General features: G+C 56.0%; 1 protein-coding gene across 4 annotated transcripts in view; it reads right to left on the bottom strand.

Moving 5' to 3' along the window:
• The window catches only part of NHSL2 (NHS like 2), a 151,034-nt gene that overhangs the window by 68,682 nt on the left and 66,897 nt on the right, over positions 1-15,455 (bottom strand). For 2 of the 4 annotated variants that reach the window (XM_074964338.1, XM_074964334.1), the window contains exon 1: positions 9,740-9,846. The exons of the other annotated variants lie outside the window; for them this stretch is intronic. In XM_074964338.1, coding sequence (XP_074820439.1) covers positions 9,740-9,803 — 64 coding nt within the window. In that variant the 5' untranslated portion in view covers positions 9,804-9,846. Of the gene's footprint in view, positions 1-9,739; positions 9,847-15,455 lie in introns of those variants that run through there. 4 annotated transcript variants of the gene reach the window in all.

The following is a 15,455-nucleotide window of genomic DNA, read 5'->3' as shown; positions in this document are numbered from 1 at the left end:
TAATCCAGACGAGGGAGGAAGTGGTTGGAAAAGTGTGCAGCTCTCAAAGGAGAAGGACCCGGAGCTCTGTAGGGCAGTGAACCAAGCGCTCGCTCTTCATTAGCCCCACATCGCATGGCCCATTTGCCACCACCCAGCCAGCCAGACGGGGTGTTCAACTGCCTCCCTACCAGCATTCACCGACTAGCAGCACCCAGCCCGCAGGCCCCTCACCCCAGAGTGACTGCACTGCAAGGGGCTGAGCACTGGGGAGGGAGCCAGACTGCCAGCCCTGGAGAGGAAAGGCCTGTGAATCCCTAGCGCAGGGACAGCACAGGCAGGGCACACTCTGCCTCCCTCCATGGCTTTCCTGCCGAGGAATCACGTCTGGGGGAGTAGGAGTCCGGGCTCTGAAGCACGATGCTACCCCCAAAGAACCTGATTATTGTCGGCATGAGGTGTGGCTGGAGACTGCTCCAGTGCAGCTCCCACAGAGCTCAGAACAGCCCTCCAACAAGTCACTCCAGGCCAGGCCCAGGGCGGTGAGAGGCCCAGAGCCCATTCCCAAGCTCTCTTTGCACTTCCTCCTCCTACAGCCCCTTGGCTTGGGGTGGGTGGGGATCAGGAATGAGCCTGGGGCCTTCTTGCTGCAAGAGCTGGGGAACCGGGGCTCACCTCCCAGCAAAACAAACACCTACATCCAACAGCAGCTAGGGCTGGGTCCGAGCCCTGGGCCGGGATCTGAGCTCCAGCTGTGGCTCATTAGTAGAGAGGGGACAATATGCAAACCCACAGCTCAAAAGCCTCCCTTGGAGGGGTGCTGATTTGGGTCAGGATTCCAGCTCACTGCAGGCAGACAGAGTCAGACCTGGGGTTTGGTTGCACCCAGTAAAAACGTTCCCCTTCCCCTCCCCCAGCTCTTTCATTTGGGGTAATCTGCTTCCCGCTCTGCTCTGTACAGTGAGAAGAGAGGGGCATGGACCTTGCCAGCTCTGTATCTGTCAATCACTTTTGTAGCAGAGATGTGGGGGATGGGCATGAAGCACATCACTCACATGTCACTGGGATCTGGAGGGACTGATGAATGTGTGCAGGTTAAGTGATGCAGACTCAGATTCTTTCACGGGGCATGTGTACTTTATAATGTCGTTCCCCTTTAAATGCGAGACTGAGAGCCAGTTGGGAGGGGGTACAGGCAGGGTGACACACACACTGTGCTCTCACTCACTCTTCTGGAAACTTTGTATTTGTTCTTTCTTGGCTACTAGACATCACCGCCAGGCAGAGTGTGCATGCTTAGCTGTGTGCGTGTGTGTGTGTGTGTGTGCGTGTACAGGAAATACAAGCTTGGAGGACTCACAGCTAGGTGGGGACATGGGAACAGGCTGCACATGCTGGAAGGTGCGAGCCGCAGAATTGGAGAGAAATTATTTGGGGTGGGTCAGGAGGGTGGAACTAAAGGGAAATTTAGGCTGAATACTGGGGAAGTCTCTCCAGGAGCCCCAATGCTTGGGACAGTTCAAACTAGGCTGGACAATGCAGTCCCCTGGTACAGTCAGGGATACTCCTGAACTGTCAGGAAACAAACGGGCCTTTTCCTTTGCTAATTTCAGTGGTGCCCCCATGCAGGGCTGACTCCTGCCTCCAGTCCTGCCAAGGCCAGCACACCAGTTCCTGCTGCCTGGGCTGACGCTCCCATTTCATAACGTGGGCAGCAAGTGCTCAGTCCCACTGGGGGCCAGGCCAGGGAGCTGCCTTCTCATGGGGCTTTTTCCTACCAAGTGGCAAAAAGACAGGAGAAGGAGTTTTGAACTCTGACCAACTCCTCTATCTTTAGGCTGCCCGAACCCACTCACCCCTGATCCTGCCTCAGCCACAGACTAACCTCCCGCTGTAAGGCCAACAGGCAACATTTCTGAAAGCACCTAAGTGACTCAGGTGTCTAAGGCCTGTTTCCAAAGAGAATTGGGCACTGCAGCACCTACGTCTCATTGGCTTTAATGGGGGCTAGGCCCTTCAGTGCCCATGTCACTTCTGAGACTGGGACGTGGATTCTAAATCATGCAGGCACTTTCAAAATCAAGCCCAGTGCTCCTTTGTTTGTGGGTTTCAGAAAGGAGCCAACCCAGGGGTGCTGACGGAAACTCCACTGCAACCCAAACTGGGGATTGGCTGCTACTTGCCCACAACAAGAGGAAGATGAGGTACTAGGGCATCGCATCTCCCAAAGAGCCGGGATTTAAGGCACCACAGATTCAGCAACCGCCCCTGCCACCCAGCCCCAAGGGATATCCTGAGTAAGCTGGGGACATGGGTCATCTCATCCACACACAAATTCAGCTCTCATCTCTATGCTGACAGCTCCCAGCCCTACTTCTCTTCTCCAGACCTGGCTCCGTCTGTTCAAACTGCCATCGCAGCCTGTCTCTGATGGCTCCTCGGGGATGTCTAGCTGCCCAACATGGCTGAAACAGAGCTCTTCATGTCCCCCAGTCCCTCCCTGTTCTGCCTTGCTCGATCACCGTGGACAACACCACAACCCTGCCTGGCGCTCAGGCCCATAACCTGGGCATCATCTTTGCCAGGGCCTTCTCTCTAGGTCCTCACATCCAGGCTATGTCTAAGCTACGCCTTTCCGAGCCATCCACACAGCTAAAACCCTCGCCCAGGCTCTCATCTCATCTTGCATCTCACCCACTGCAACATCCTTCTCTCCAGCCTTGACCAATGTCACCTCGTCCCACTCATACCCATTCAGAACAATGGGTTCTGCTGCAAGGATCCTTCTTCTAGCCCTCAGTTTTGACCACATCATCCTCTCTGCATCCCTCCACGGGCTCCCCCTTCTCCACTGCATCAGACAGGAGCTACTTGTTTTCACTTCCAAGTCCCTCCACAGACCATCCCCACCCGACCTCTCATCATGACAAGGCTCACCTCCAGCCGAGCCATGAATCCAGCCTCCATCGCTCATGGGTTACATGTTCAAACAAGCCCCTTCACGCTTTCCCCCCTGCTGTCCCCACATCTGGGAGGAGCTCGCTGTAAACATCTGCAGAAGTGACCCCTTCTCTTCCTTCAGATCCTGCCTCCCAGCTTTCCTTTGCCAAGATGCCTACTTGAAGCTCTCTGAGGTAGACACCATCTTTCTGCTCTGTTTGCACAGCACCTAGCATAATGGAGTCTTGCCCCACCACTGGGGCTCCTAGGTGCTACAGTAATACAAAGAAATACCAGTGTAGTGGCTGAGGTGTGGGGAAATACGAGCAGAACCCATTTCCCATAGACACAGGTTAGCCAGGCCATAGTTTACATGTGACCACCAGAGATCAAACTGTTTAGCTAGCAGGATCTGCGCAAGTGTGGGACAGGAAGGGGGGCTCTTGTCCTGCAATTCATGTGGAGATAGACTAGGGACTGGAACTGGATTCCTTTGCCCACCGGGAATGGACTCTCAGCACAGCCCCTGCTTGCTGCTGACTTGGTGTTGCTGAGCTAGTGTTTGCTGCCATTTCCCCAGCATTCCCCCACAGGTTACGGCAGGCCTGACACTCCACGTAGCTGCAGGACTGAATCTTCCTTGCTGCTCTTTGTTCGTTTTCTCTGAACCAACAAACATGACAAGCAAAATGTCAAAAATACAGAGAAGGGAAGCAGCTCTCTGGATGCGACCTTTCTGCAGGTCTCACAATGCAGTGCCGGAATTCCATTTCCAACCCTGCACGAGCCGTCATGCTCCACAGCTGCATGGCTTACCCTTGCAATCAATCTCTTAGAATCGAGTGACCCTGCGCCCAGGCAGCAGGTGAACACTCAGAAGCTCAGGACAGAATACACACATCACTTCCCGGACCCACCACCTTCCTCGGTCACCTTTTGCACACATTTCTGTGAGCAAAATGTTGTCCTCAAGAAACCCTGTAGAAACTGAAAGCATCGGGCATACTTGCACATGAAGGTGTGTGCATCATTATTCACAATGGCCATGTTCCCCAGGCCAGCTTAAAAGTTCTTAGCAGATCTGGCAACCCTCAAATTGGGATGTGGAAACAATACCATGCAACTCTGTGACTAATTTCACAGCACAAATATTCAGCAATAGTGGCAGTGAAGAGTTCACGAGCATTCCACAGGCTGAAATAGGTTTGCACAGCCACTTGTGGATTAATCAACACATCCGTGAAACCCAAGCCTGTTTGGGGCTAATCCTCAAACAGGGAGAGGGGCTAATTCATCTGATGAACTGCTCACTGCAAACAGTCTGGGAGAAAGGCAGCTTTCCCTAATCAGCCCCAGCACACAGTAGCAAATCTACAAACAAACAGCATGCATGACATCAGCCAAAGAACCAGGCCACAAGCTCCAAAACCAGTGGCTTCTCACTCAGCCTCTTCCTCTTTGCAGGCCTCCAGCCACTAGAGGGATTCTACCCAGAACGAGCAGAGCTGAGTCCAGTAGAGGGCAGCGATGCATGTAAATGATTTGATTGGGTTTGGCTCTCGGGCATACACTGTACTCTCTATTCCAGCCTTTCTGCAGAAGCTTTGCTGTCCAGGACCTTGATGCAGGAGAGAAGTTCCAGGTTCATACAGAAGTGGGAAGGAGAGGGAGCCTCTACAATACAACACATTGGTGTGTGGAACCTCAAAGGGAGGTTCCTGCAGAGCTGATGCAGAGTCAAGCTGATACAAGGTCTCCTGCAGATCCATACAGGATCCCTGGCAACACTAGATCCATTACAAGGACTGTCCTTCGGCACTCCTGCTTCACAAAGCCAGCCTAGGAACCATCCAGGCATCACAGAGGAATTTGTGAAAAACACTAAGAAATTTAAGGAGACTTACACACACACACACACACACACACACACACTTACTTCCTGGTGAAATGGGGAGGAGCTATGGGTATACTAGGCCATCAGGCCCTACGCCAATCTGTGATGCTTGTTACAGACATCTCTCTACCGTATACTGAGAACACATGGGGAGATGGAGAAGGGCAGAGTTAAGGTTACCAAAGGGTCCCAAACAGTGACATTTGTTTAAGGTGTTACGCTAACTTAGAGTGTCCTGGCTTTCCAACAGAGGTTTTTAACCCCAATGCATTCTTGTAAGGCCTATTCTTTACCTTTAATTAGGATATGTATTTAACAACGTTAGCTCCACTTTGCGGAGGCTGTGTCTGAGCGTGTATTCCTGGCTAAGCCAGCCATTACTGGGGAATAGCTGTAAGCATGAGTGGCAATAGTATAAAGACTCCTTCCTGCATTGCCTTCTGTCCTGGGGTGAGGCATGAACAGAGGAGCTGTTTGCAGAGGCTGTTGTGCACTTCCACTCCCCCCCATAAAGGACTTTAAATGTAAGGGATTAAGCCATGGCTAGATGCAGATGACCTGATTCTGCTCAGTTTCACCAGTGTACCTCCATAGATGGCAGCAGTACAGTTCCGCCCCAGAGTCTATCATTCAGCCGAGCAGACAGCCCCATGCACTGTCAGGTCAGCAATCTCCAGCCTGCTCAGCCAAGACATCTCAAGGCTGTTTGCTGACACTAGGCAGTGAACTGTGGCCCAGAGCTCCAGCCGCAGATGACAGTGTCACAGTCAAAAAATGGCTCTGCTTCACTCACTCACCCGTCAGGACCAGAGGCCTCCACCAAACCCACCAGTCTCCATGGGTTTGTCTCACTTTGGGGGGTCTCAGGACAGTTACAGCCTGCCTACACAACAGCCGGAGGTGGGATTCCCAGCTTGGGTAGACATACCCGTGATAGCTCTGCTCGAGCACTGAAAATAGCAGCATGGCCGCGGCAGCACAAGTGGTTCAGGCTAGGCACCCAGTACGTACCCCACGGATTGGGTGGATTGGACTCCGGTGGCTAGTCCAGGCTGCCGCAGCTATACCACTGATTTTAGCGTGCTAGCGTGAGCAGAATTAGCACACGCACATGTGCCTGAGGTGGGAATTACACTTCCAGCTGCAGGGCAGACATGCCCTTAAAGCCCTAGGTCCCCAGGGTGACACATGGTAACCAGGGTCACTCTGCGCAGCACTGGATTACACAGACACTGCACACAGGTGCCTGGAGTGTGCAGTCACTGTCCATGCACACTGTGTCACTCTGCAATGAGGCCACAGCATATATGCAGGGTCTGATGGAGTGTCACAAACCTGAATTGCAGGGACTGAGGTCAGACGTCCAGTGCTGGATGTCACTGCCGTTCATCTCGGCCACTGTCCTGGGGGACGTCACCAGCATCTCCCTGCCCTCACACTGGCGGTCACTGCACAGTACTGGGGGGGGCTGCATGTTAGTGAGAGTTCTGGAGCCATGGTTAGTAACTCCTACAGACCTTATTACTGCAACCAGTTACAACAGACAGATTGGCTCACTACAGAGCCCCTCCCCCGCAAAGCTTTGGCCTTTCCCTGCCAGTCATTTCGTCTTCATAAGGAAATAGGAAATTCCACACCTGGTCAGAACATCGGCACAGCCACCCCCTGCCGCACCGGATCAGATGATCGGCACAGCCGCCCCCTGCCCTACTGGGTCAGAAGTTCAGGATGGCCATTTCCACAGCCAGCCCCTACCACACCGGGTCAGAGCATCGGCACGGTCATGCCCTGCCGCACCGGACCAGACAGAACCTCAGTGCAGTCCTCCCCTGCCACATACTTGCTGTTGCCCACGTGGTCAGAACCCGTCCTACGACAGTATTTTTTTTTTTTTTGGTGGTGGTGGGTCGGTTCTGACCTGGGTCCCCCTCAGCCCGCAGGCCTTAGCCCCTTCCTTCCCCACCTCTGCTGGAAAGGACGCAGGTGACTGACAAGCTCTCAGGGCTGCTCCCCATAGAAGAGTCAGAACCAATGCGTATTTGATGAGAACAAAGAGCTGTTTAAGGAGAGCACAAGGAGCAAGCACAGCGCACAGCACAGGCTGTTTGTGTGAGCACAGGACTTCACTGGATAGGGGAGGCCAACCAAGGCATTTCCTACCCTTAGCCAGGACTTTCCCAGGGTAGTGGTCAGCTTCAGGTCGGACTCCAGCCATGCATCCTGCCCTGCTGCTCCCAAAATGGATCCTCTCTCCTCTGCTTCCAGGGGCTGACTTAGGCTTTGCCCACACTGCTGGAAAAACCCCTCCTAGGTCAGGAAACATGTCCCCACCCAGCAGGTCCATGGAAGCCTCAAAAGCCCTTCTAGCCTATCTGAGACTGGTTGCAGTCCCACTGCCCAGCCCTGTGATTGAGTGTTGCAATCACTTGATCTGGTTCTGACCTGTCTGGGGAGGGGACCCACCAAAGGCCTGGTTTCTTCTGGGGATAGCAGGCATTAAGGGCTATCGAGTTTCAGTGGCTTCTTACTCAGCAGATAAGGCTTCACCTTCAGCTTTGGTTTTAGGGCGGTACCTTTCCAGGAGGAATGCCTGGGCCATCAGAATCCCAACAGCCTTCTAGCACTAACAGGACTGGGTGTGTCTCAGTTGTCCCCACTTTACATATGAGATGAGTGTGAAAATTCTCTAGCAGGCAAATTCGCAATTACGACTTAGCTAAAACCCTCAGCATAACACATCGACTAGGATTCAAGGGCAGCTTTGCTGTGAGAAGTTACCCAAAATTAAACCGCAGCACTGGGGAGGGGTCATATTAGTGGGGGTGACTCCATGGGATACATGCACTCAGTTAACAAGTAAAGAGATAGAGGTTTGTTTTCTAAATAGCTGGCCCTGCATGCTCCCCAGGGATCTGGGGCAAGCCAGGGACTTCCCTTCTCCTGCATCTAGCCAGACTAGCCTCCAGCTCCCCCTCTCTCAGCTGTGTGGGCTCTGCAGGGCTAACATCATCCAGGACTCCTAGGCATGAGGTTCTCCCTGAGCTGTCATATTCCCATTCACTAGGTATCTGTAAGAGACAGGGCAGCATTTCGAGCTCTAAGGATTGGCTGAGCTGAATGCGGAATAGTCTGAGGAGACCTGACAAAGGTTAGCCCAAGCACTGGGAAAACGGCAAGATCTGAGCATGTGCAGAGCACATTCTCACATCTCCTGGAGCCAGGGGTCAGAAAGAGGTGGAGGCAAGATTCCCAAGTTGCTGAATTGCGGAGGTCAGCCCAGGGGAGGGCAGAGGAGTGAACAGACAGCCCTGTGTGAAGCAAGGTCAGGGCTAGACAAGGTTGGACTAGTTTGCTAGTCCAAGAGCTCTGCAGTGAATCCTGGTAACCCGCACAGGTCCCTTGGGGGTAGGTTCTGTCACTGCCTCCTTGCCTGTGGGCCTCTCCAGTGACACAGCGAGTCGTAACGCACCCTCTACGGTGCTTGACTCAAGCCCAGGAGTCGGCAAGAGACTTGCGCCCATGCAGTGAGGGGAGAGAACAGACCCCAGGCCCTCCAGCTGGAGTTTCCCTGCAAATGAGCAGTGGGTGCTGAGATATGTCCCATGTCACACTGCACATGTGCAACAAATTCAAGTGCCGCAGACGGTCCAACTCCTCTCCGAATCGCCACCGCCCCAACACGCAGCCAGTCTCAGTCAGCTCTAAACACGTAGGAGAGCTCCCTGAGCTGGCAGCAACACCAGTGCCTTATCCTCTCTGCAGGCCCAGACACCAGAGGGCATCAGCAGTGCATCTCTCTCTCCCACACACAGCGTTACAGTGCAACACTGAGAAGCCTGCCTCCCTCCACTGGGCTAACACAGCTGGGCTGGTTACAGGGGGACCCCGAGCCACTGAAGCCAGTCACCCACATTCCAGCCAATAGAGGGCAGCAGCAAGCCAGCACCTGCACACACACACAAACTGGAGTGAAGGTGACATATTCTAGTTAGCAGCTGGGCCAAGAACAGAACCCAGGTGTCCTGGCTCTGACTCACTGTGTGACCTTGGGCAAGTCCCTTAACCTTTCTCCAGATGTGACACAGCTAGAACAGGGGGTTGCACGCAGCAGGCCCACGCTCTGGGCCAGCCAGAGGGAATGAAAGTTCCCTGGGGAACTGCTGGAGCACACAGCCCAGTGTCATTCCTGTTGCTATAGCAAACCCCAGAGCACCTGCAGATACTCAACATGTATTGTCAGCCCCGCCTCACCACCGCAACTCAGAGCACTCCAGGGAACAGAGCCTGCAGCCCAGCTAGGCAGCCTCCCCACCTGCCCCTGCTGGCCTGAGGAGGAGGTGGAGGAGGGGTCTCCAGGGAGAGGAAAGGAAGTGTTCTGCTTGTGACCTGGCAGGAACATGTGTGACAGCAACAGGAGGGCAAGCTAGGCTGCAGGAGGAGGATTAGGGCGCAGGGCTGGGAGCGCACAGCAGGCAAGGAGCTGCTTGGCAGGAACCCGGTGCCTAGGTTGCCAAGGCTCACCCTGCATTGGCGCTGCACTGGCAGGGGGCTAGCAGAAAGAGCCGGTGCCCGGGCTGCCAGGGCTGGGGCAGGCTCATCCTGCCCTGGCACTGGGTTGGCAGGGGGCTGGGCAGCACAGCATGGCAGAGGCAATATAAGAGGTGGATTATGGTGCTGCCCACACCCTCCCCCAGGCAGATGCAAGATCCCACCTGCATGGCTCATGCCGGAGAGGGGAGAGCAGGGGCTTACACTGCACCCGCAGCACGGGGGGAGGGGAGGGGAGACTACCGAGTGCTGGGGGTGACACAGTCAGAGGGCGCGGGCGTGGTGGGGGGGGACAGGGGCTGCGGAGCGCACCCAGGCAGGGCCCCGGGGAGCCGGGCACGGAGAGGGACCCCCCCAGCCCGGGCGCCGCGGCGGTACCTGTTGCCGAGTCCATCTTGCCTGGCCGGGGGCTCCTCGGCGGCTTGCGCTGAGAGTTGCCCATACCTGGGCGCCGGCGGCTCCGCCCGGGGGTCACCGCGCCTCGGCGCCGCTGCGCCCCGGCTCCAGCATCCCCGCGCTCCGGGGGTCCAGTAGCGCCGCGCCGGGCTGAGGGGAGCGGCCCCCGGGGCGGGCGGGAGCCAGGGCGCGGAGCGGGCAGCCGGCCCTCATGCCGCCCTGGGCCAGGCCGGGCTGGGGTGGCCCGCGGAGCGCTCCCCGGCCCCCGCGCCGCGCTCCGGCACGTCGGCGGCCCCGCGCCGGACCCACGCAGGGGGCCCGCCAGGCTGCGGCTCCCCGGCCGCGGCACGTTCACACCATGGGGACCTGCCGCCGAGCCGGACTCGCGCCGGGAGCGGGGGTCTCTGCAGCGCTCACGCCCACGGCGCCGGAGCAGCCGCTCCGGACTGACACCCCATGTCCACGCTCCGGCCAGGGACACCTGAGAGGCGGGAGGAGCCCCAGGGGACTCAGATGTGGAACTGGAGTGAGATCGGAACCAGGCCCTGCCCCTCTCCGGGGAAACAGGCCGGCCACTGCTGTGCCGAGGGGTCTCTGCTGTTGGAGGAGCTGCGAAGCCGGATACCCAGGAGCTGCATCGCTGGCAGCCAATGGCATGGCTCCGTTCAGCAGCCCCTTTAGGAATGTAAACGTGCGAGCGTGTGTGCACACCCCCACATGGAGCGCTGCTCCCCGGGGCCGCTGCGGGCTTTGCAGGCTCTCAGGGGGGCTGGGAGGTTCAGCTACTGCCTGCCCTGGCAGCTCTTCCAGGCTTTGGGCTTGGAGATGCCTGTGCTGCACTGGGGAAAGGGCGGGGGGGAACGCTGCAGCAAGTCCCATGGCCCCACCTGCTGCTCCCCCAGGGCATAGGCACAACTGAATTAAACAGGGATCAAGCTGCTCAGCCTCTAGGGACTGAACAGAAATCAGTGTATCCAGGTTTATCATTTGTCTAGCAGCAGTCAGGTGAGACCAGGGCCCAGTACAGGCCCCCAGCCAGGGCTCCTGCCCCAGAGAGCTTCCACTTTAACAGACAAAGGGGAGGAAGGGAAATGGAGATGGGAAGTGACCTGCATATAGAGCCCGGTGTCAAGAGGCCCCGTCTAGTGCTCCCGCATGGCAGGATTGTTCTGTGACCAGCCCATGCCAAGAGGCATCAGCAGCTAGAGAGCAAAGGGACAGCTCTCTGGGGTTTTACCCCTTGGGTTGGGGAGCCCATCCTGAGGGTGTACTGCCACTGGCATGGGGAACAGCTGAGTCCATGAGCTCAGGGTTAAGGCAGTGGATGGGTTTGGAGGTCACTGGGGTCTTCTCTCCCTGGGGGAGCTAATACCCTGCAAATAAGAATGGACACCCCTACATCTGTGTGGGTGTTGAGTTAATGGTGGGCCTGTGCTGGGGAGTATCGCAAGGTGCCAGGGTCCCTAAGAACTGCACCTGGGGACTATCCCTCCCAACACTAGTGCCATTGCTGGGTGCCCTGGTATCTCAGTGGACTTCGGGGGCAGGCCCAGCACATGCTGCAGGAGCAACCGAAATACATTTAAAGGTGCCAGCCCCCTGCCATCCAGCCTGCCTGGTGCTGCGCATGCCCAGCCAGCACCCCCATCCTCACTGTAGCAGGGTCACTGGCCGGAGGCATGGCCAAGGCTGCCTAGTCTGGGCCTGATGTGAGCCAAGAGCTCAGCTTGTGCCTGGGCTAGGAGAAGGCAGCCAGCGCAGATCACTGAGCATAGGAGCCTTGCGGAGCACAGGAATCCTTAGTGCTCTTGAGCGCCCCCTCGGAAGATCTACTTCGGCACCCCCTTCAGAGATAGGGGCATGCAGACAGAGGGGGCTTCTGGGTCATGCAGTGAGCTGGGCACAGAGCCCAGGAGACATCACTTGCCTCTCGGAGGAGCCCGATCACTGCCTGGGACTCATGTATTTGATAGTTCACCCCAAAGCCCGCCCCCCATATAGACAGAAACACCCCCACGCTCAGAGGAACTCTGGAGGCCTATGCAAACATCAGTTGTTTTAACCCTCCCCCGACCACTTCCAATAGCTGTCCGACCGCCTAGGTGGCAGTTACAGAGTTAAAATACACCAGACAAAACTCTGCGCTCAGAGAGGGGGCTGCAGGCAAGACTGAGGAGCACTAATAGAGCTGGGGGAGGGGAGGTCAGTATTGGGACTGCAGGTTGGGACTGAGGGGAACTGGCAGAGCTGGGGGGAGCCCAGGGCTGGGACAGCAGGGGACTGCTGTTTGGGACTGAGGGGCACCAGCAGAGCTGAGGGTTGCAGGGAGCCCAGGGGCCTGCAGGTAAGGAAGGGAGCCTACTGACAGCTCTGTTGGTGGGGAAGTGCCCATTGCTATTGCCCCTGCCCCTGGAAAGCTGGGTACACATCACTGCTATTAGCCTCCCATCTTCACAATCCCTAAAACTCATCAGCTCCACTCAGGCATGCAGGGGAGAAAACTAGACTAATGCCTTCCAGGGGGGCGGTGCAGCAGCAGCTGAGCCAGAGTGATCCGAACTCACCAGCACTGCCCCATAGGGCAAGGAGATGGGGGGCTCACTGGCAGAGGTTGGGCCCATTCCCAACCTGCAGGGTCTGGGAATTATTATTTATCAGAGCCCGACTCTCTTTCCCAACGTGATGAATTTTGTGGAGCACTTAGACGCCAAATCTCAATGTCTGTGTAACAACAGAGGACCAGAAAGCACTGGGAGGTTGTTATGGAAACAGGAACAAATTGAATCAGTACTTAGCATAAGTTGGCAAAAGAAATTTCCTCTTTGACTGACGTGGGCACAGGTGGGCGTGAATGGCTGCAGGTGTGCGTGGCAGACCTGCACTCGGGCGTGGGCGCGGCCATGTCACCCAGCCACAGGACATGCTGCACCAACCCACTGCCCCACCAGGATACTTCAGTACAGCAACTTGCAGCTAGATTTCAACAACAATTACCCATCTTTGCAGGAACCTTCCCTCTCCCCCGGAAAGAAGGCAGCACCAGGCCTAGACAGTCTGTATCTCCCATTTAAACACTCAGGCCTTGAGACTGAGCAACACTCAACCAGGAAGATGCTCACCCTGCTGCAGGCAGACAGACCCGTCCCAGTCAAGGCCAGTCTCAGCCCAAGCCACTCGGCCACTCCTTACAGCAAGAAACACTCAGACCTGCTTCCAGTCGAGGGCAGCACAACTCCCTGGACTGTCCAGTGTCTGGGGGACTCCACCCAGACAAATCTGCGCAGATGCTTGCATGGAGGAGAGGAAGCTGCCTCTGCCTCCCCCGTATCATCAGAGTTTGACAATTGCTCTAGGCCATGACTGATCAGCCTCTGGGAACAGCCGCAACTGGAGCTCTCCCCTCTGCCCCGGACACTTCATCTGTTACAGGTTTCTACCCCTGGGGGCAATGTACAGGGGAGAGGGCACAAGGGAACCCATTGTGGACAGTCTAGGAGCAAAGAATCGTGCTGCCCTGTGAGGTCATCAGCTAAGTGGACCTTCTGCACATTGAGAAGTTTGCAGCCATGGTGCAGCATCCTGTCGTTGAAGGTTCACCCCCACACAATTGAGCAATTCAGTCTGCAGTTCAGAAGGCCCTTGCTGGTGCTGAGCTCTCACATAGCATTCCTTGCAGGTGCTGCTTTCTGTCACCTCCGGTTGGCTAGGATGCTCCGGCCCGTCCTGCTGGATGACGACCCGGCCTCAGTCATTCATGCCTTCATCCTCACTGGGCTGGGCTACAGCAATGTGGGGCACCTGGGCAGGAAGCCATCAGCACTTAGGAAACACCAACTAATACAGAGCGCTGCAGAGCATCTCCTCAGCAGCACAAGTTTCCTCTGAGCTGTCCTCCCATAGACTAACACTGGCTCCCCATAGAATAGCAAGTCAAGGTCTCCGTCCTGATTTTCAAGGGACTCCTTGGCCTAGGCCCAGGGGATCTAAAAGAGCCTCAAGCTCCAGGATGAAGACTGTGGTTGCTAACTCCGCTCCTCTGATGGAACTCTCCACAATAACTTTCTTGGGAGTCAGTCCAAGACCGGGAAACAAACTCCCCCAGGAAGCGAGGGCCACCCTAAACCTCCCCACCTTCCACTCCAAGAGCCAGGTGCATTTCCTTGACCTTGCCTCCTCTAATCTAAACACATAGCAATATGCATGTCATTCTCTGCGTGTGAGAGTCTGTGTGTGGCTCTACATTATAAAAACAAATTCCAAACCGAAACATTCCACTGGGCAGAGGATGAGAGACCAGACAGATATTAGTCATATTGCTTAATGCACGTCTGAAAGGGGCTCGGATACGAAAGTGATGAGTGCGGTATGAGAACCTCTATAGAACAGACTAGGACTCACTGGCTGTAGGAACATCAATCCCAGTTACTTTCTGATCAGTCTCCACGGGTGGAGCAGGGAAAACCAAAAATCGGTTGGTCATTGGAACCCCGCAGCGCGCTCCTGGCTTCAAGGAGGATGAGCCACCTGGACACGTCTGGGACAGTTCATTTACAACCAGGGACCTGACCAGTGTGGAAACATCTTTCTCCTGTCTCCCCCTGGCCCCACCCCAAACAGGCTCTGAGGCATGCGCTGCTCTCTGATAAGTGACTCTATAAATGTCATCCTCATGGCCTCCAAGTTTCTCACCTCCCAGTGACTCCAGATCAGACGCGCTCAGCATACGGGTGCAAACACTGCTGGGATCAGAGCCGAGCTGGGTTATTTTGGGCTCATGCATCATCTCTGATCATAAAAATTCTTTGGTTCAGATGCAGCCCTTGGCCCTCCCTGCCCTGTGACCTAGGTAGACCCAGCACTTCGGTGCTATTTAGTCACATGCTGGTGCTTGCCCAAAACCAACTCCCTGGGTCCTTCAGGCCATACAGGTTGGAGATCACATACCACATGTGATTAGGGTCTGAGCTCAGCCCCTCCCCATCCTGAACCCTGACTGTGCGATGCGTCCCACCTGGAGGAAAATTCTGTGACACAACGGGCTGGCAGGACATGAACCCAAGGAGCCATGTCCACCCCAGTTTGACCCAGCACATTGCCCCATGGCACCCTTTGGGGCACAAGCTTGCATGAATGGATGTAACTCAGCCCATAACCTGAAACAGACGAACCATCTCTGGGGAAGAAGAGGGGAAAGGAATTCTGGACCGAGGGCTTTCTGCTGTTGATGCCCCACAGCCAGCCCCAGGAGAGCACTCTTGGGGACTGGCAGCAAAGCCCCAGCCAGCTAGCTCTGGTGCAGCAATGCCTAGGGACGAGAGGGAGGCGGGACCCACACCAGAGATGACCCCGTTGTAAGGCCAAGCAATTTGTTTCAAATGCCCAGTGATCAGAGCACAAGACTGGGAGTCAGGAGACCGTGCTTTAACTCCAGCTCTGCGAAGGACTCATGCAGCCTCAGCCAAGTCACTCCACCCATCGGTGCCCATTTCCTGGCCCCACAGGGGGGATGGCACTGATCCACCATTTCCACGGGACTGCAGCTCTGTCCGTGTTTGGCAGTGCTTGGGAACGCTCCGCGGGGCAGAGCGATTGCCTCTGTGTGCACCTGCGTTCTAGTGGCTGCAGGAGAACACAGGACAGCGTCTGGGAGGCAAAGGGCTGCCCACCCAGAGCTTTCCAGCCTGGTTCCAGATTGTCA

This window comes from Natator depressus, chromosome 9 (genome assembly GCF_965152275.1).
Source record: "Natator depressus isolate rNatDep1 chromosome 9, rNatDep2.hap1, whole genome shotgun sequence".
Taxonomy (NCBI): domain Eukaryota; kingdom Metazoa; phylum Chordata; order Testudines; family Cheloniidae; genus Natator; species Natator depressus.
The sequence above is the reverse complement of the archived record's forward strand: the minus strand, read 5'-3'. Positions and strand labels throughout refer to the sequence as shown.